Source organism: Falco punctatus (assembly GCF_963210335.1).
Source record: "Falco punctatus genome assembly, chromosome: 1".
NCBI lineage: Eukaryota > Metazoa > Chordata > Aves > Falconiformes > Falconidae > Falco > Falco punctatus.
Genome location: NC_137580.1, coordinates 56,719,520 through 56,739,713, shown reverse-complemented (window position 1 = coordinate 56,739,713; position 20,194 = coordinate 56,719,520). Strand labels below are relative to the sequence as shown.

The following is a 20,194-nucleotide window of genomic DNA, read 5'->3' as shown; positions in this document are numbered from 1 at the left end:
TTGGCCATCCTTTCCCATTCAGCTAAATACAGTAAAACATTCCATAAAGTAAAACCAACTTGAAGTGAGGCAAGAAAACTAACTTAAATTAGAATTATTTTTTTTAACAGAAGTTGATCCTACACTTTGTATTCCTTTTTAGGTTATCTGCACATTCGTAAGCACAATATAATAGAATCATAGAACAGCCCAGGTTGGAAGGGACCCCAAAAGATCATCTACGCCAACCTTTAGAAAAGGTTGAAACAAAAGACCCCCCATTTTTCAAATTGTTTAATGAAACAAGAGATTTCATCTGTTAATAGAGATGAGTAAAAAGGCAGTTGTTTTGCATTTAGTTTTTAACGTTGCATCCTCTGAGTTTTCTTTGCTTAGAAACCATTTTTCACTTTAATAAGAAACGTAGTTTGTTTTTTGAAATTTGATTGTACTATGACAGATTGTATACAATACATTGTTTAGTATTTATATTCCATTCCAGCATGCTCTAGGTACATTATTACCATATTATTTACATATGTTTTCTGTTGATCATTTCTGAAATACATTTAACCGATCCTCTGACATGCTTTCATCATTTGACTCTGTGAATGCAACTGTCAATAAGACTGTCTGGGTGTATCAAGACTACAAAGAAACTGAGAAATTGCCCGTGTTTGCTATCAAGGTATTATATCACCCCTTGCTAACACACATTTGCTTGATGCTTATAATCCACTTCAGAGAAACATACTGCTCACCCTCACAAAACTCAGAAACATGCCGGAGAGATTTTTGTTGGGTTTTTTTAAGCACTGTTGTTGATCTGGGTATAAGCTTCACCTTGTTGTCTGAACTAAAGGCTCACTCACCACTTGCTTTCCTTGCTTCCGTTGCCATTTTAAAATGTCACAATTTTCTCCCTGGAATTAGATAAAAACCATTGAATGCCATCCAAAGTGACTCCCAAAGCGCAGGCCAGTTTCACCAAGTCCATAACTAAACTCCAGCTGGATATCTTCTTACTGTCTGCCAGAAGTCCCCCTTCTCAACTGCCATGCAGGTGTTTGGTTTGCTCATCTCCATGATAATGAATCAGACACCAGGTGAGCCCTCAGCTTGCTGCCCCATCATGCATATCTCATGTGTCAGAAGATATTGAATCTGAAAAAAAATCATTAGGTGATTGCCTACTGCTGCATATTCAACGGAAACCCAATCCAGAAGAATGAGCTGGATGGCTGACATTAGCAAACGTGCGTTTATTTACCTTCTTCTAACATATTTGCACTCAGCATTGCATGAAAAGTCATTTGTGACACTGATGTGGAAAGCAATATAGAAGTTGCTTACCTACTAGAAGCCACTGTAGAAAATATACTGCCTTTCCAATAATTTCTTTGTTTCAGGTCTGTAATAATGCCCAGGCTGAGTGGTCAAAGCATTTTATCTCCGGCCTTATCTCAAAGACATTGGTTCAAAATTTGCCCCAGCCAGAGTAACTAGGAACTTAATGAGAAATAATTTATGCCATCTTTTGTGATAAAGCATCTTGAACTTGTTTACTCCTGCCTCTTTTCAAAAAGGAATGTAGTGTAAATCATTTACTGTTCTTCCTCTAGCTCAGCGTTGTTCAACAGCTATGTATGGCACAACTTTGCAAGGTGTTGAGTATCTCTGGGGGGATGACAAGGCTCAGCTACTGATGGGATATACCAAAGTTTCCACAAGTGACCTCTGTGAGAAGGCTTACTTGATATGGACCTGTTTGTGCGATGACACAACCAGAAAGTTGAGCGAATGCAGGAAGTCATGTATTACAATAAACATGATGCAGGTACATTTAAATAAGATTGCTTAGGTGTAAAAACAGTCAAGGTAACAGAATTAATAAAAGTTCATAGTATTAAAATTCATAGTATTAAAAAAACCCAGTATGGCTGTGCTGTAAGAACCAAAAATTACAGGGAAATGAAGAGATTTGGGAATAATACTTTGAAATGCAATTACTTTCCATCCAACATCTGAAAGATGCTTTGTTCTGGAATGAATATATGTGCAGAAGTTGGCTTTTGAAAATACACTATGTCTGCTTGTCATCTTTCTTTCATCTGGATCTGATTCACTGATTTCAGACTAGTTACTGCCAATTTATAACAGTGCTGGTGAGCAAAGGTTCTGATCCAACATCAATATGTGGTGAAAAGTATGACACCAAATTGGATTGCTCATATTACAAAGCACGACATTACTCTCATCAGTTGTTAAGCTTTCTCAGACATGTGAAAATACACCTAGGGAGCAGCAAGGTAGCCAGGCATGCATTTCCAGAGTGCATAAGGTGGATCCTTACACAGGCTGGTACTTGGAATGATATATGATGTGCTATTTCATCAACCTGAAAATAAGTGAAATGGCCATTGAGTTTAAAGGTATAATATAAGAGAAACTTGAGGGGAAGAAAGGATCATGGGATGTAAAACAAAGGACACAAAATGTCTTACCCTTATGTGAAAGGAGCAGGTAGTGGGAAATGTGATACAAAGCCGTAAAGCGAATATAGGAGAAACAATGTCCCAGAGACACAGGGAACCCCCTGACTGAGACATGGAAAGACTGCTCAACAATGATCTGGTATTAGTTCCTGGAGTAAGCACAGAAAATGCACAATGCAGGGCAGGATTCTCCTTACTCGGTGGATGGACTAGATACAGTAACTTCTCTCATTTCATGCTGATTTCTACACTTTTCTCTTAACAAATGTAACAAGTTTTGTCATGGATCTAAACATCTTGCCCTTGCTTAGGTCTTGTTACTCATTCACTGTCTTCATACAGCTCTAATGCCAGTTTACCCAGTCACCCAGGGACTTCTTACCAAATGCATGAAAATTTCCATTTGGCACACACCAGCCATATTACCTTCATAGAGACACGGCCAAAAGAATGAGTCTGAGGTGCAATTTTATCCACCAAACCACCCCTAATATCCATAGAGTTTTTAGATGGCTCTAAATTGCTTTGTGCAACTGGTCTGGTAATGCTTGAATCATGAGGCTAAGGACTGTTGGGGGAAAAAGCGCTCCTGGTTTTGAATTTAAGGATTAACAGATTATAAAGCAAGAAAAAAAAATACCTTTGTCAAGGTCATACTGACTAACTTTATCTTCCTAACCTTGGAGAAATATCAGCATAGACTTTGTATAATTGCATTAACGGGAAGAGAGAGAGATATGAGGATATGAGGATCCTTCAACCAAGTTATTTGGGGGGGCGGGGGGAGATTTTCCTCCTTGGCACTTTAAGCAACCTGCACTACCTCCCTGGTGAGCAGACTAGTAGCAAGTGAAGATCCCTGGTGCTACCATGCTCCGCTCTCATTACAGCACATCAGTAAATGTTTTGGAATTGAAGTAGTTGAACTGCTCATCTACCCACAAACTAAAGCTCAGTAATCCACCTTCTTTGTTCCTCCATGGGATGGCTGACTTTAACCGTTGCTCCCAGCACAAGACGTAACCTACCCAAGAGGCCAAAGGGTTGAAGCTGCTGAAAGTGCAATTCAAAGTTGCTATGGACATTTTTTTTTAAAGAGGACACTGGACATGGCACCAACAGAGAACCTAGAGAAGTGAGTGTCCATTCTAGAAACGAGAATGGCAGGTCTAGGAAGACTTTTTCCACTTACATGCCACATACTTGGCATGAAGGTTATGGTTTGTTAAGGTACACTAAAACTCTTCCACAAACACCTAAAGAAAAAAATCTTTTCCATAGAAGGGAGTTTCTGCTCATGCTAACTTCCCTGCTAAATACGAGAGCCAAAATCCAAACTGTGTCAGTCTCTATTGCAGACTTTCTCCCCAAATCCTCCTCCTCCCCAGATATGACCCTTGCAATTTCTTGCAAAAGACAGTACGACCATGGAGGGATACAAATGAAAATCTGCCCACCTCTTTAAGGATCAGCAGAGCCCTCTGCTGTTGCATGTTGTTCCAAACACTGGGCAAATAAAATGAAATTTAATGAGATTAAATAGCCTGTTTACAGAATAGTCATGCATGTTGCTTACTTGTTCAGCTACTCACAAGAAACATGCATTTGGTGGCATCAATGAGTAAATAGAAAGAAAAACTATTTATATTTTGACATGTCTGATTCTTCAGACAAATGAGAATCATTATTGTCTCCTCCTGTGAATCCATTCTGCAAACAATATGCTCTTAAATATTACAGTGAATATCTAAACCAAATAAATAGTGAATACACAAAGTTTTCCCAAGCCAGCACAGAACTGTGTGTGTTTTGAAAGCTAATGCTGACAGAGCATATATGATGCTGTGAGGTATTCAGAAACTTCCCTTTATTCTTACATTCACACTACGTTCATCTGGAAACCTACCGTACTGGGCAAAGTCTACTGTGCTGACTCAAGTTAAATTCACAGTTGCCTCTTGATATATCACAATATGTCATTCAGTAATCCCACTGAGGAAAATGTAATTACCATGCAACATCTTGTGCTGTCTTGGGATTTCTCACTACGTAAGCAAGCAACAAATTCCTGTCAGTACTGCAGGAATACTGCTGTAGAGATGTAGGAACAGACCAGCTGGGTCATAACCCACAATGTTGTGTTGAAATTACTGGTCACAGAGGATATATTCTTTTTTAGCTGCAGGCTGTATGTATTTTCTATCCACCTGAGTGTGCAGAAACTTGCCCACTGTCCAAATGAACTTTCATACAACACATTTAATTCTCATAATATTGCTGTAAGGTAGGAATTGTAACAGACGATGAACTGAAGGCTAGAGGAATTGCTGTGTGTCCACAGTCACGCAGAAAAAAGAATGTTTCATGTAAGAAACAGACATTGCTGACCCTTTGGTTCCACCTAGGATCTCTCTCATGACACTTTTCTCTTCTGTAATGCAACAATACGTAACTGCTGTAGGCACTGATCTCCTGCTGAACAGAGTGAAATCTAAGCCTTCTGCACTTCCCTTCAAAACGCTTTCTGAGCCTGTCCCAAGCCAGCTGAATTACTGCCTTTTCCTTGGGAATCAGGACCTCCCCTCGCAGCTTTGTTCTGCCGCTACAATGACTGTCAGAATCGTCAGGAGGCAGAAGCATTAACACCCACATACTTCCTCAACTTCAGCACAAAGTTCAAAGTTCCTACTGTGGACCCACTCTGATTTCTTAGTATAAAGTCAAATACACAAATAAAATCAAAGGTAGTTGATCACTCACACCCACAGAGAACAGAAGATTCTCACTTGTGACTTCTAAAGCTTGTATGCCACTCTGATAATGTAGTCGTGGGTGTGAATAATAAAAAAGAAGATGCATAGGTAGTTGTTCACATTCATTTTGTTTCCACTGGAGCTGGCTCAATGTAGACTAAGGAGACTGAGATCTCAGATTACTGTCAGAAAGACTGATAGCTTCTTATACCAACATTTAAACATTAGGTTAGGATGCATAAATATAGCAGCAGGAAAATTATAAAAAAGCTGCAAGGAAAACCAAGTTGTCTGCAAGCCAAGACTGAAATGACAGAGAATAATATTCCTGGGAAGATAACAGGCAGCTTGTTTTTTCTCACTTGCTCATTTTCATTCATTTGCATTTTGCTATTGAGATCTTCTCAGAAGCTTTAGCATAAAAATTAAGAATTCTGAAAAATTCTTCCTTGATGTCTGTGTGTGTTTAGGGCAGTTCAGTTTGTCTGGAGTACATGAATGTTACAGGCAGCATTTCTGCAAGAAAACGTAGTTACTGCAGGAAAGTATAATCAGCTTGAATAAAGTTGGTTTGATTCATTACTGATGCATCCTCACCGATTTCAGCAAAACCTGATCAAAGGACAATGTGGGCTGAGCATTTCTATGCTCCATGTACTCCAAAAGTGCCCTTTGGAGTGAATAGTCAGTGGAAGAACAGCTAATACACAGGAATAACTTTTTCCTTAGATTTCAAATATATTTTTCTTCTACAGGATTTCTATAAAGGATGATTCAAGAGCACATGGATATAGCTAAATATTAGCTAGTTAAAGCATTTAAACCAAAGTGTATTGGTTCCAAATTGGGTTTGGCTTACTATTGCCTCAAGTTTGTCCAGCTTCCTACTCTAGAGTTCTGGAATATTGCAGTGTGTTATGGTGATCACTTCTGTAACTGGAAGGCACGTGAAATACTGAACTTTCATTTGCTTGGACTAGTCAGTGCAGAATTATGCATCCTAATAAGTTAATTGGATTCACAATGTTTTAAGTACAGAGCTCTGTATTACATAATCCCTTTCCACGATATTGTGCTGAACTCTCCATCGCTGTAATCATCTGAATGAGAAAAAAACCCCACAATTAAGGAATACAGATCTACCTGCCTTAGTTCAAGTTCCCTTCTAACCCCACAAACATCCTTGGAAATACAGCAAACCTGAAACCAGCAGCAAAGGTTGACTGCATTGTAAGAGGTTCTATGTAGGCCTACAAAAACTAATCTAAACCAGCGTATTCCTGTGTTAAATATGGTGAAAAGCATTAGCCATCTGTCATGACAGCAGCTTGACCTGATGGGCCCTGCAGAGCAGCAGTGAGATCAGCACGGTCCCCGCTGAGCCAGCAGCCCCCTCCTGCACAGTCAGGTGCTGACGTTGTTCCCCGGAACAACAGGTTGTCCTCAGCAGCTCCTCCTGCACTTGTTCTCTATGATATGGAGTGCCACTGTTGCCTAGGTTTCTGAATAGAAGCTGTGCAATAGTCACCGAAACCATCAGGTCCTGCAATAAACCCATGCAATAAGCTTGCCTGAATCATACACGTCTGAATCATCTGCAGATTAATATTTAATCTTTTTTTAAAGAAGTATTTGTTTTCAATAAGTAGCTTAATAGCTGTCCTGCTGGACAGCTCCTACCCTGGCAGGAGGGTAGGTATAGGCAGGAGTAGTACCTGAAGAGAAAAAGTGACTTCTAAACCAATTTAAAAAACATATATATAGTAGTCAATTTTCTCTTTCCTTTTGAGAAAGAAAAACAACTTTTAAATTGGACAACTTAATGAGCAGTGTTCCTGGATGGTCCTTTGTTCTGTGCTACCCTCTGAGAGGAGGCAGTTCAGGAGCTGACCTATCATTTTAATTGCTTCTGGGTTCCGCATATGTGAAAAGCAAACATCTGACACTGAGGACACTGCTGCTGCTCTGCTGCTCTTTGCCAGTGCTGCACTTGCTCTTAATGACGAATGGAAGAATTAATATTAATAGCCTTAAAAAGTAATTTACAGCATGTATTTAATGTCTGTTACTTGACTAACTGGAGTGCTTACAGGTACTTTGAAGGCACTAAAATAAAATAAAAGCCGCGGTGTTTCACAGTGGGCACAGTGAATACTGTACCCAGATCACACAGAATCCCCAGAGACCAACAGTGACAGTGCAGTGCCATGTTGGTCACGAGAATAGTCTTGACTCATGTTGTCTGCGTCTCCTCTTGTCTATTCCTCTTCTAGGAGCTACAGCAGTATTATTTACAAAGCATCCCTGTTCCAGTGAGACTGAGGAAATTAAACCCAGGGGACCGTGGCTGGACATGGGTCACATTTCCCTATTTTGTCTCTGGCAGTGGTATTTCCCTGGTACTACCTAAAAGGCAGAACAGTGTCAACTGCGTTTAGGATCACAGGGTTCTGGGAAGGAAACAGTGGAAGATTTGTGTTATGGTATGTTTTCAGTATTGGCATAATGAAATGTCCATTGGGATGAGACACTCCAGAATGAGGTGGAATTTTTAGCTTGGTATTTGAAATTGGCTCGCTTCATTCATTCAGTGCAAAAATTTCCTCAAAGGTCAGCTTTCTCTGACAGACCACATCATACTGGCGAGAAGGTCCAGGATGACTGCTGTGAGCAGAATGGTTACTACTTTATGTTTGTCTTTATATTTTCCTGAAATATGCTAGTCCTTCTCATCATCTGCTTTGTACCTACTTTTGAGTTTCTAGTAGGAATAATTTAAAAGGAAAGGAACTGTTATCTGGAATATAAATATTCCTTAAGATCTCAGAAATTCATACCCTTAGTGTGCTTCTGGAAAACAAACTCATTTCTCTTGACAGTGGGAACTGAAAAGATCCATATTCAGGATTCATTTCCAATTGACACTACAATGACACTGGATTTGCTCCCTATTAGTTTAGGAATCCACAGAACATTTAACAAGCTGTGAAGTCTGTCGCTGCAGGTTTGATTCCCAGCATGTTATCGATGTTTTGCAGCTTACTTCACCACCACCACCACCACCCCCCTCCTTGGTCCTGGCACAGTAGATAAAATAAACCCAGAATTTACAGGTGGCTCTCAATCCCGTGTTTTGTATCCTTCATAGGAAGCCAGTGACAAAGATGCACTGACTATGAAATGCAATTTATGTATGAAGCCTCTGAACCTCACCCGTTTCTCTCTTTGACTTGCGTATGGTTTCGACCAGTGAACGTTTTACAAAACAACCGGTTAAAGAAAGGATAAATCATCATGGAAGAACACAGGGTGGGAGGATACCATTCCAGGCCTGGTTATTCTCTCATGCTGAAGACTAACGACAAAAACTGTATGGAAACAAAGATTTAAAACTGATGTAAACCAGAGAGCTAGACTGCTCCTGCAAACTGCTGAGTAAACTGTTGAGATGCTAAAGCTAATGTGCACTTCAGTTTACCGGTGTGAGAAATTGTATCCATGAGCACACTCACTGAAATGAATGGGACCATCAGCACCTAGGCTCCCTGCGTGGGACCAGAACCCTCAGTGCTTTGTGAGAATTAGTACTGCCTAGAAGCTCCTGAGATACCCAAGCACGAACATACCCACCCGCAGCTGACTGCTACTCATGTTACTTCAGCTACGCATAAGAGTCTCCTCAGGTTAAAAATATGATGGGGAATTAACGGCACTCGTCTTTTAACATGATTAAGATAATCCCAAATAATATTAAGACATCGCGCACCTATTTCAACGGTTTTAACTTTGCTATCTCTTCAGTCCTTTCTATAGGCAATTAAAAAAGACATGACCAAAATTCTTCCATCTCAGCCAAATGGATTGATGAATTTTAATGGAGAACATTTATTCTGACCTTTAATTAAGTTTGGCAGTCCGAAATCATTAATCTTTGCTGTGAAACTATGCATTCTATCATGAGCATTTAAAACCTTACAATTCCATCTTGCTATAGGGCGGACGTCTATGTGATAAAGCAGCTTTCTAGAAGCTGCCTTTGTGTCTTTTACACTACCTTTCCGTTGTTCATGGCATAATACAAACCGTTAAGTATTTGGCCCTGCAGAGGATGGAGCAAACCTCAGTGTGACACTGCTTTGGCCAAAAGCAACCTTTTAATCTTGAAACGTCATTGTAAAGGTTGACAGGCAAGAAATCTAATCTACCTTCTCCAGCCTATGTAAATCTTAATACAGAGCTACTGCTTAAAGGAAGAACTGAACAAACTGCATTATCTGGTGTTATTCTGCTAGATTATTCAGTGACTGCTACTACCAATTTCCCTGTGAACATATTTGCAGTAGTTTAGCCTTTGGGGTGGAAACAATTTCATTTTAATATGCTCTGTGGAGCACTGCCAGTGTTACAGGTGGTATTGTATGTAAGGGAAGAGAAATTCTACATGCATGGAAGTGTGTGCCTTGAGACCCTGAATTCTTTTTCTGGAAGAAAAAAAGGAGTCTCAAAGAGCATTAAAGTACAAAATCCTTCTGGTAGCCATCCTGGACTCTTTCATCACCTGCTAGAAGCTCTTACAGCTGGTTTTACAGGCCTTATGATGTTTTAAAATACAGCACACTTAGAAGGATGGGAGATGAGACACCCCAGAGAACTCTTCAAGGCAGCTGCTGTTTGGAAAACAGCGATCAATAAAACATCAGCTGGGGATACTTCTGAATGATTGCAATCTCTGGGTTTGATTTAACGGTTTCAGCTGCTGTCCCAGAGTACCTGGCATGCTGTGAACAGGAACAAGTCTTTCGGGTGCTAGCCTTCGAGCTTGTTGCTGTTCCTCCCCTGAGGGTGGGATCTTTTCCCACCTCAGGGAGAACTAACTGGTGGTGTGACTGTTCCCTTTCTTGGTTGCACAGCTTCAGCTCCAGGTCTGTACTGAACTGCAGTTGGTAGAGAATTTATTAATACAGCCTAGACAAGTTAAGGAATACTTTTCAGGCAGTAGGGCACAAAGCAAAACTGATTTAAAAAAAAAAAAAATCACTAAGTTTTGCAGACACTTGAAATGTATCCCTTACATCTCCTTATGAAGAAAAATGCTTAGTTTGGAACATTCTGATTTCTCTCCTTTCCAGAATCAGAAATAAAAAGGCAGTGCAACTGGGGAAAATGAAAACACAAGCTTTTAATTAAACACCTTCCCCATCCTGCACACACACAATAGAAGAAACATCTTTCAGGTTCCTGAAAGAACTTAAAATTTAATTTTATAGATCTATTTTTCTCTTTTTAGAAAGTGGTTCATTTTGGGGAATGGGTCTTTTGTGTGAATCATTGCCTGTTCTATTATTAAAGAATCATTTGGGACCCTGAATGTTTCAGGTTTGTGCCACCGAACCGTGGGGTTTGTGTGTGCTAATAGACAACAAGCTGGAAGTTTCCAGTGGTCACAGTACAGCCACGTTGTTAACAGGCAGTGCCAGGGGAAACCTTGCATTTTCTCACCCATATAACTGAAAGGCACATCTAACTGCAGGTGTACCCCTTATTTAGTGAATTCCTGACACCCCAAACTGGGTGCTAAAGCTTCCACTAAACAGGAGGAGGGTGTCACCCCCCATTTCATACATACCACTGCTCACCACTGTGATACGATGAACTGTAGATTTTAGGAACAAGACCTGGCTGAAGAAGTGTTTTAGGGCATGATTAAGACAACATGTGGTCCTTTGCTTTGCAGGTGGTCACTTGCTCACTCCAGGTGAAGAGATTTTTGACAGTTCATCACAATAATACCATCATATTTCAGACTTGCAGTTGTTTTGGGAGGGTTTTTTTTTTTCACTCCATGCTCAGAAGAAACAAGGTAAGAAACAGCTTAGCAACAAAATCACGTAAAAAAATCATTTGACTAATAATTTACTGTCCTTTGTTACCTTCTGCTGTTCTCTTGCATTCCTGGAACGTGCTTTAAACAAATGGCAAGTGTGACCGCTTTCTTTCTTTCTTCAGAAATGTAAAACAGGTTATGTTATCTGGCTGTACTACAAATGCATCAGGATGCCCTTTGGTGTCAGGTGTAAAATCTGGGCTAAAGGATGAAGTACACAGGTCAGAACTCAGCTTATCAGCTCTTGAGAAAAGCTGGAAAGTGAGGGTAAGCCACCTGCAGTGGCTAGAAAGAGAAACAATTGAAGGAGTGAGGAGAGCTGCCCTTGTGGGAAACTGTGAGTTTAATATTAGAAAAAAGAATCACATCTTTTCTATAAAGGGTGTTCACTGCTAGTTTGTTTAAACCTTGAAATCAGGGAAGTGTTATGTCTGTCAGGCTGAAAAGAAAATTTGGAATACAGAATGCATCAACCCTGAAGCTGGTCTCAGGTTAGTGTCACTTTTGAAAAATTATGATATATCCACTTTCTGGATCATATAAAATAACATTTAGGTTATTGCTTTATCCTTTTTGCCTACTTGTTAATTTTATTGAAGAACCGCTTGTTCATGCAGTCAAACGAAAAATAACACAACACCACGTTCAGTAACAGTGACCCAGTCATTTAACCTCAAGCTGCCTATTTCTACATTCATTCTGTTTCATTCTTTAATATAATTACTCCTGTTTGGAATAGACAGTGATGAAATGATCTGACCTTTATGTATTATTACTTGATTAGTTTTTCCATATTTGCTGGGAAAAAAATCAGTTGCTGAAGATTCTTATTAATATTCATTTCAAGTGCTTTTGCATGTCCTTCATGCTCTTCAAGTGAGTTGCTGTATAACAGAAAAGTACTTCTCCTTTCTTCTTTTGCACTACAGCTAAGCAAATTTTCATTAATAATTGTTGAGTTTAAAATCTTTTTTTAAAAATCAGTTTAACCCGGGAAATTCAGGCAAATGTATTTAGACCAAGGACCATTTATTATCATTCTGACTACCCTGGTCACTTCTGTTGCCTCACTGGCTGAGCTGAAGGGAGTTTGATGTTTTAGTTCTCCAGGAACCAGACAAAATTACATAAAACTGAGACTTGGCTGCTCTGATGCAAAGAGGTATGAGATGAGGTTCACAAGGCCACTTTGGTTCCCCAGTGTAGTGTTTGTTTCCTCCACTGAGACTCACAACAGCCACCATGCTAAACTCTCAGATACTTAATCCAGACAGGGAGAAAGAACAACTCTGGTTATAGCTATAAACACAGCTTAAGCCTTCCTCAGCCTGCAAGAAGTGCCTTACGATAACCTGCACCCACACATAAAATTCTCTCTACCATTCCTAAAACTGGGAGTCCAACGCATGAGCACTGGCCTGCCAGGATTAATAGTCAAATGTCAGTGCCTTGGTTCCAAGCCTTACCCAGCCTGAGTGTTTAAACCCACCGATTTAGCTTCTCTTAACACCTACCAGTGCAGGATGCCACAGCCACCCAGCCTGGTGTCAACCCTAAAGCAAGGGGAAGCCCTTTGGCTCTTCCAGGCTCTGGAGGCATATATATGCTTGCCTTGGATGTATAGGCAAATTTGAAAACTACTGTGTGTATATACATTTTGTCAAGGTTATCTTGTGTGATCGGCCCAGAACTCTGAAAATTAGGCACAGCTGACTATTGCCGAAGGTTTATTAATGCTAAGGAGAGTTCTGCCTCCTGTATTATTATTTTATTAAAAAAAAAATGCAGCTATGAAGTCAGACCAGACTGCTCACAGCTTGATCCAGTCAGGTCTTCCAGACCACCAAGGACAGAAACTGCACAAGCTCTCTGGGCACCCTGCTTCTCTCCTGGGCTGTCCTCAAAGGGTATAAAACCCTATTCCTTACATCCAGCCTCAACCTCTTTTGTTTCCCTCCATGTCAGTCATCTCTTGTCCTCCCATCATGTTCCTCTACGAAGAGCCCAGTTCCATTTTCTCCATAACCTTTTCACTGGTCCTGGGAAGCTGCCTCTGAAGCCATCTTTTCCAGGCTGAACATGCCCTGGTTCCAGAGCCTTTCTTCACAGAGCAAGTGCTCCAGCCATGATCAGCTTGCTGGCTCTCCATTGGGCTTGCTTCTGTTCAACATCTTTCTTGTACTGGCTGGGGGGAAGGAGGGAGGCCCCAAACTGGATGCAGTATCTAGATACGGTCTAGCAAGTCCTAAGTAGAGATAATCAGTTCCCTCAACCTACTGGCTGTGCTCCTGTTCATGCAGCACAGGACACAGATGTCCTCCTTTACTGCTGTTTATACAACTGAACAAAACACTAATCCTCTGTTTCAACCTGCAGTGATATTTGCTCAAGGACTGCTTATTCATTTGGCTAGATTCTGAGGTAAAATATATCAACTTACGTGGGAAATTACTCCATAAAAGTTTAAACTGAAAAAGCATTTAGTACCCCAAAAAGACACACTCTGAAGATCAAGAAGATTCTTTCTAGAGATCATGTGGGGGGAGAACACAAGTCTGCTCTTAATTTTTCCACACTTGCAGAACTGCTCACTACCCAAACTGAATAAAGCAAGATGCTGTGAAACAAGCAATGTAGTTGAGCCTTCAGACAAACCCCTGTTTATCAGCCTCTAAAGTAGTATTTCTGTAAACTTCTCATACATAAGAAAATACATTTATTTTGGACTCATTTTCTAATATAAGCTAGTGTTTCAGCAACAGACCTGGAAACAGCTCTAAAGTAAGAAAAAAAAAGAGAAATACTGTATTGCTTCCAGGGAAAGTTAAATAAGCGTAATAGAAAAGCCTGTCTGACAACATGGGCAGCACAGCTTTTAAGTACTGAGAGACACCTCATTCTCCAAACCAATAATAACCTGCAGTCATATCAGAGTGAGGGATCAAACGTGACACTTTGTGCCACAAACACATGACTTTATCATTCAGTATAAACCATGGTGTCAAAGATGCATCCGAAGATAATGGCTGTCTCTGTGTTTGGTTTCTTATATATAATCACATGAGCTAGAATCTGAGAGGGTGGTATCACATGAAATGGATGAAAAAAATAATCTATGCAGCTGGCTTATTATTGGTTTTCCCAGAAGGACACAAAAAGTGAGCTGTTTAAGCTAAATCAAATTCTTTCAGGGGCAAAAAAACATTATCCAGCAGGTTGGGATGTTGACAGTATAAAAGACAAATGACTTAAGGAAAGCCTTGAGAACCAGTTGTGACTTTTGAGCAGTAGGCAACAGATAAAATCCTGCTTCTCTGCAAGATTTGTGGCTTATTTGGGAGATCAGATACATGGAAGTGCCTTAAGTAAAAGTCACTTTGGGTGTACAGAAGCTAAAGAATTATATGCTCTTTCCGTGTTTTCTTTTTCTGGGACACAAAACCTTCAATTTGATATCATAGAAACCAAATCATCATCATCAGTGTAAAATCAGAATGGTAGGTAGGAACAGTGTTCCAAATACAAAATAATGGGCTTTTTTTTTCTTTTTTTTTTTCTTTTTGGTGTCTCCTAACCACTCTATGAAAGGTTCTTTATCATGTGTGCTGTTTTTTCAAAACTGTAAAACACGTACAGCTATCTTTTCCCTACTACAAAGATTTGAACATCTGCTCAGTAGGAAATTACATTTTGTAGACAATTACATCATGTACGGCATGCAATTCCCGCCCCCCCAACCCCTGAATTCAGCTACTTCTTGACTTTTTCCTAGTAGATACAGCAATATGCTATTTGTTTGCTTGCCCTGAATCTTGACAGTAGTTGCCATGAATCATGCTATCCATGTTTATTCTTGATGTACAAGCAGCACCTTCCATTAACCATGTAAAGGTATCAGAGAAAACCAGACAATTCATGTCACAGCAGTTTAATAGATTTAGTTGTAGCATGGTTCTTAATGAAGTCTTTACATTCATGTAAATGTCTGATATACTTGTAAAGGAACTCTGTCATGGATGAAAGTTAGCTGAACATTCATTAACTAAGACAAAGCGAAGGGCCACCTTGTACCTTTGGAAGGGAGTGCCTACAGTTACTGCAGCAAAGACGTGAAAATCTGATGAAAACAGATTAAAATTTATCTCATGGTGTATTAGAAAGAAAACATGGTTAGAACTGGGCAATGGTCATTAAGACTTTTATATTCTACTTCTGCTGCTTGTTCTATGTATGACAAGCTCTTCAGCTTATTACCTGCAAAAATCAATGTATGACAACATATCTGATGCCAAATGGGGGAGTCATGAGAATGACTGCTTCAATTAATCCTTCTGTAAAAGTTGCTACAGCAGCTCACTACAGTATTGAACTACCAAGCAGCTATAAAACAGCAGTTTAAAAAGCTGAATATATCAGGAGAAATAACAGGTTGACTTCAAGGCTGTGCAAGTCTCAATTCATTAACTGACTAAAATACTTCACAGTAGTTTAGCGTACTCAAAGAAGCCACTACAACTAGACAAGCTGCTTGAGTAGACAGTTATTACTGATGGCACTCACAGAATTCACAATAGTTCTGTTGTCTGTATTTCAACTTTTTACCCGAGGAGTGGACTTACTCGGACATACAGATCAGCCTGTTGACTTGGCAGACAACCTACAGCCATGACATATTTTCAGCTAACGCACCGAAGAGATACATCTCCTTCACAGCAGAGAGAGAGAGGTATTTTAACCTTTACTCTTATTTAAGCACCAAGACTGGAATAAAAAAATGTAACCCTGCCTGTGGGTACTGGGATTTGGAATAACTGCCTCTTGCCATTCTGGAAATGAGGTTTCAGGAGCCTGAAGACAGACAAGGGATGAGACAACTTCCTCCAATACTGACAGGTGAGACTGCCTAAACAGAGCTCTGGTGGAGTCCAACCAGACTCTCTTGCCAAGAGGCGCTCGCACGATAAGGGTGTTGCTCCCCCTGCTCATGTTACCGGTTTCCTTCAGCAACAAACCCCACCCCATAGACAACAGAAGCTATAAACCAGCATCTTCTGTGGTAAACACTTCTGTCTCTGAAGACACAGAATGATAGCTCTTAACAAACAAAGAAAGAAATAATTACAAGACAGCAGTTTAAAAGGAAAGGAGAGAAGGTGAATCGTTCACAGGTTGTTGCCACATTAAGCATTTCAACGCCGTGATTCTCAGAAAAAGTACCAGAATAAAACGTTATTTTACTAGGTAGAAAATTTTTTCTTAAGCTGAGATACTGATCCCCTCATTTCTGGAATGATGGATGAAATTACTAATCATTGCCTAAAAGGGTATGTAAGTCTCTAGCAACACAATGAAGACCTTGCAACACTCCAGACATGGTACCTACAGGTAAGCAGTTGTGGTTTGGGAAAACCCCTTTCACAGTGATTCAGAACGGACACTGTTTTTTCCATATTTGCGTTTAAGGAATGGGCTATTTGCTAGACCTGGGAATGTTACTTCCTTCCCCTGTGAGAGATGTAGCATTTTATGAAATGAAAACGTCTAACTTTTTTGACCAGTCTTAGCAGAGCTGCCCTCCTAGCACATGCAGATTAGTCAAAAGAATCCATCTAGCACGTAACTTTCCTTGATTAAAACCCAGGGAGTTCAAATTACAGTTTCCCAAGGGCTCTGCAAGTGTCAGAATGGAGGAGGACATTGCATGCTGGATCCATCAAAGCTAGGCAGAAATGCTGTCAGCTGATGCAATGTCATTCATACACTGTGACATTGCCACTGGAAACAGTCACATCCACTCCCCTTCCAATAAACAGTATTTCAGGTGTTGAGACTTTACAAGTTAAGTTCCGGACCTTTCAGAGCTGGTATTTTGTTGATTGTGTTTGTCCTGTTTTGGCTCTCCAAGGGTATACCACTGTTTAGAAGCAGCAATCCCATCCCAGGGTGGTAGAAACAGTTTAGAGTCGAAGTAGATTTGTTATTTGGCTATTTTATGTTGTTTTCTCTGCATGATCTGCATAGTCCCTACCATGTTCTTCCCTGAAAGTATAATACAGCAACAGCAACTCCAGGAGCTGAAACTAGTAGAGTGTTGTCTTTGCGTGGCATTAGCACACCAGGCTCTCTGAAATGCTACATGCAATGTGATGAATCTCCTTCCCTCCCCATTCTGCCAAGCTTATTCATAAGCAAACATAACAGGTACACATAACCAACAGAAAAAAACTAAATATGAAAATGAAAACCATCTCAGAAGAGACTGTTTTAATGACAACTATTAAATAATAGGAAAAATTCCCCTCTAAGGAAAAAGTCCCCACTCCTGGATAAATTACTTTGGATAGGCAAATAACCACCTGTTGTTGGGTTTGTTTTTTTTGGTTTTTTTTTTTTTTTAATGAAATCAACCGATCAGGATGGAAATGCAAGGCTTCTAGCTTCTTTTAACTAAACAGGTGTTCCTCTATGGAAGGAAAGCATCTTAGATTTTTATGAGACCAAACATAAGACAAGATAGCGAGAGCAAACTGCCCACAGTGCATACTAATACAACATGATTTTGTAAAATGTTCAGACATGTAACTGATTTTTCATTTTCTTCTGGGAAAAGGCTGTCAAACAAGGCAAGCACTATAGAGACACATTTTTGCTCTTTAAGCCTGCATGCCTATTAGCGTTTCTTCCAGCAGCAGAGCCGAAATCTAATGCGGTATGTTTCACACCTGTAGGTAGGAGACTTTTCCGATTTCCATAGCTGGATATGCAACATCCTCTAAGTACTTAATCTGCAATGCTGGGTGTTCTTTCCCTTCTTCAAGAGAGTGTTTTCTAGAAGCTCCTTTTTCTTTTCTTTTTGCACCTTTTACTCAACACCACTAGCTTGCGAAGTGTCTAACTCTTTAAATCATTTAACATGAAAAAACTGCACATGTGCCAATCTGCTGCTGCCGCTCAAGACGCTCCAACATTTCTGAAGCCAGCTGTTGACTACGCAAACGGCAAACCCGTGCAAGCAGAACCCCGCACCTCAGACCTCTACCCGGCGTTCCTATAGCGGCAGGGAGCACCTCGGGGGCGCCAGTTCAGGCACGCAAACGTTTGCTTAACAACGCAAATAACTTTTTCCTAGCAACCGCGATGCGCCTGGCCGCTTTATAGCATTTGCCGTCGCCCGGGAAGCGACCCCCGCCCCAAGCCGGGCTCCCGGCAGGTGACACCCCGTCCCCGCGGGGCTGGTGCTACCGGCGGGGACGCGCTCGCCCCGCCGGGGAGGCCGACAGAGGGCGCTGTGGCGAGGGGGGCCCCGCTCTCCGCTCCGGCCGGTCGCGGCGGGGAGCCGGCGGCAGCGCCCTGCGTCCCGGCCCGGCCCGGCGGTCACTCACCATGTTCACCTCCGAGACCACGTCGATGCTGGCGATTTCTATCCGCATGCCCACATCCACGGGCGGCCCTGCGGGGGGAACGGGAGGCGGCGTTAGCCGGCGGGGGGCGCCCCGGGGCGGGGGAGGGCTGGGGGGTCGGGGGAACGCGGGCGCCTCACCTCCGAAGTCGGGGCGGAGGCGGATGTCGTAGCCCTGGAGCAGCCTGTCCACCGTCTCCTTCACGTAGGACATGTTGCTGGGCCCGTCGGCGCTGCGGGAAGGAGCACAGGCGGGTTAGGAAGGCGGCTGGGCGGCCCCACGCCCGCGGCCCTCCGCGGCCCGGCGGCGCTCACCTGCGCGCCGCGCACGCCACGGCCAGCACCAGCGGCAGCGACAGGGCCCGCGGGCCGTCCCGCCTCGCCGCCGCCGCCCCCCCCATCCCGGCACCGGCCGCGCTGCCGCCGCCTGGCAGGGGACGAGCCGCGGACTGCAACTTGGCGCGGAGCGGTGGAGCAACACTTCCCGCCGGCAGGGCGCATGCGCGGAGCGGGGCGCCGCGGCCCCCGGGGCGCCCCCCTGCCCGCCGCGGCCCGCATGCGGCGCCCCCGCCTGCCCCGCGCCCGCCCGCCGCGCCGGGGGTGAGGGTGGCGGCACCGCAACAGGTGGCGGCCCGGCCCCGCCGCAGCGGCGGGCGCAGGCGGGGCAGGGCGGAACGGAGAGCCCCCGGGCTGCCGCGGTCCGTGCAGCCGCCCCGGCTGGGGCGCGAACTTCTCGCCAAGAGAAAACAAATACGTGCGGAGGGCGCTTCCCTGTGACAGTTCACGGTGGTAGGCGCTGACGTCACGGATACCGTAACGGGGGGCTGCAACACCGGAGAGACACGGCGCGTTTTGGCGCCAACCGCGCGTTCTCCGGGCGGGCGCGTCACGCAGCCGCCCCACGCAGCCGCCCCACGCAGCCGCCCGTCGGTGCGCTGCGCCCCGAGCGGGGCTGCGCCGCGCCCGTCCCGCCCGAGTGCCCGCCGCGGCCTGCGCGGGAGGCGGCGACAGGGCTGTGATCGCTCTGTGTCGGCCACAGTAACCGGCCTTGCGTTCGGAAGGGGATTTTTAGAAAAGTCCCTGAAGTGACGCCGTGAGGCAGCCTGGCCCCGGTGGGCGATGCTGCACGCTGCCGGCCGCTGCCCGGTGATCCGTGCGCGGCTCTGCCCCCCGCTCGGTGGCTCGGCACAGAGCACCGATCCCTTTCGGGTCCAGCCCGCCTCACCTGCGCGGTGCAGCCGGCCTGCGGCGGCCCGGGGGTACGGGTTCCGTGTTTCTGGGGCTCCCGCAGTGCCGTGCGGGCTTATTTCGGAGAAAATGGCAGGCTTCTGGTGGTTCTTTTGCGGTTGAAACATGCCCCGATATTCGAAAAATGCAGCATTACTGAAACATCGTTTCTAGTGATAAATTCGGACATCCTGACGATGCACATTTCAATGCAAATTCGTCCCTCTCAAGGGGCGTGACGCGCTTCCTAAGGGGTTACCACAGGAGCCTCTCACCCTCACAGCTACTTCATGTAGCCGCAACAGTGCGAGTTTATGAAAAGAATTCTTTTATTGCTGGTCTGTAACAGTGTAATAAATGTTTTAATTCGGTTTTGAGGACTTTTACACTGAACATATCTTTCTTTTCCTCCTGTTTTAGTCCTTGGTTGCTAAAAAATGTCATCTCCCAGCTCATC

At 43.1% G+C, this 20,194-nt stretch overlaps 1 protein-coding gene across 1 annotated transcript in view; it reads right to left on the bottom strand.

Moving 5' to 3' along the window:
• The window catches only part of GABRB1 (gamma-aminobutyric acid type A receptor subunit beta1), a 147,872-nt gene extending 128,147 nt beyond the window's left edge, over positions 1-19,725 (bottom strand). The window contains exons 1-3 of the mRNA XM_080404152.1: positions 18,826-19,725; positions 18,652-18,743; positions 18,494-18,561 (exon numbers count right to left, since the gene is read on the bottom strand). Of these exons, the coding sequence (XP_080260278.1) occupies positions 18,494-18,561; positions 18,652-18,743; positions 18,826-18,911 (246 nt within the window). The 5' untranslated portion in view covers positions 18,912-19,725. The remainder of the gene's footprint in view (positions 1-18,493; positions 18,562-18,651; positions 18,744-18,825) is intronic.
• Positions 19,726-20,194: the final 469 nt, after the last annotated feature.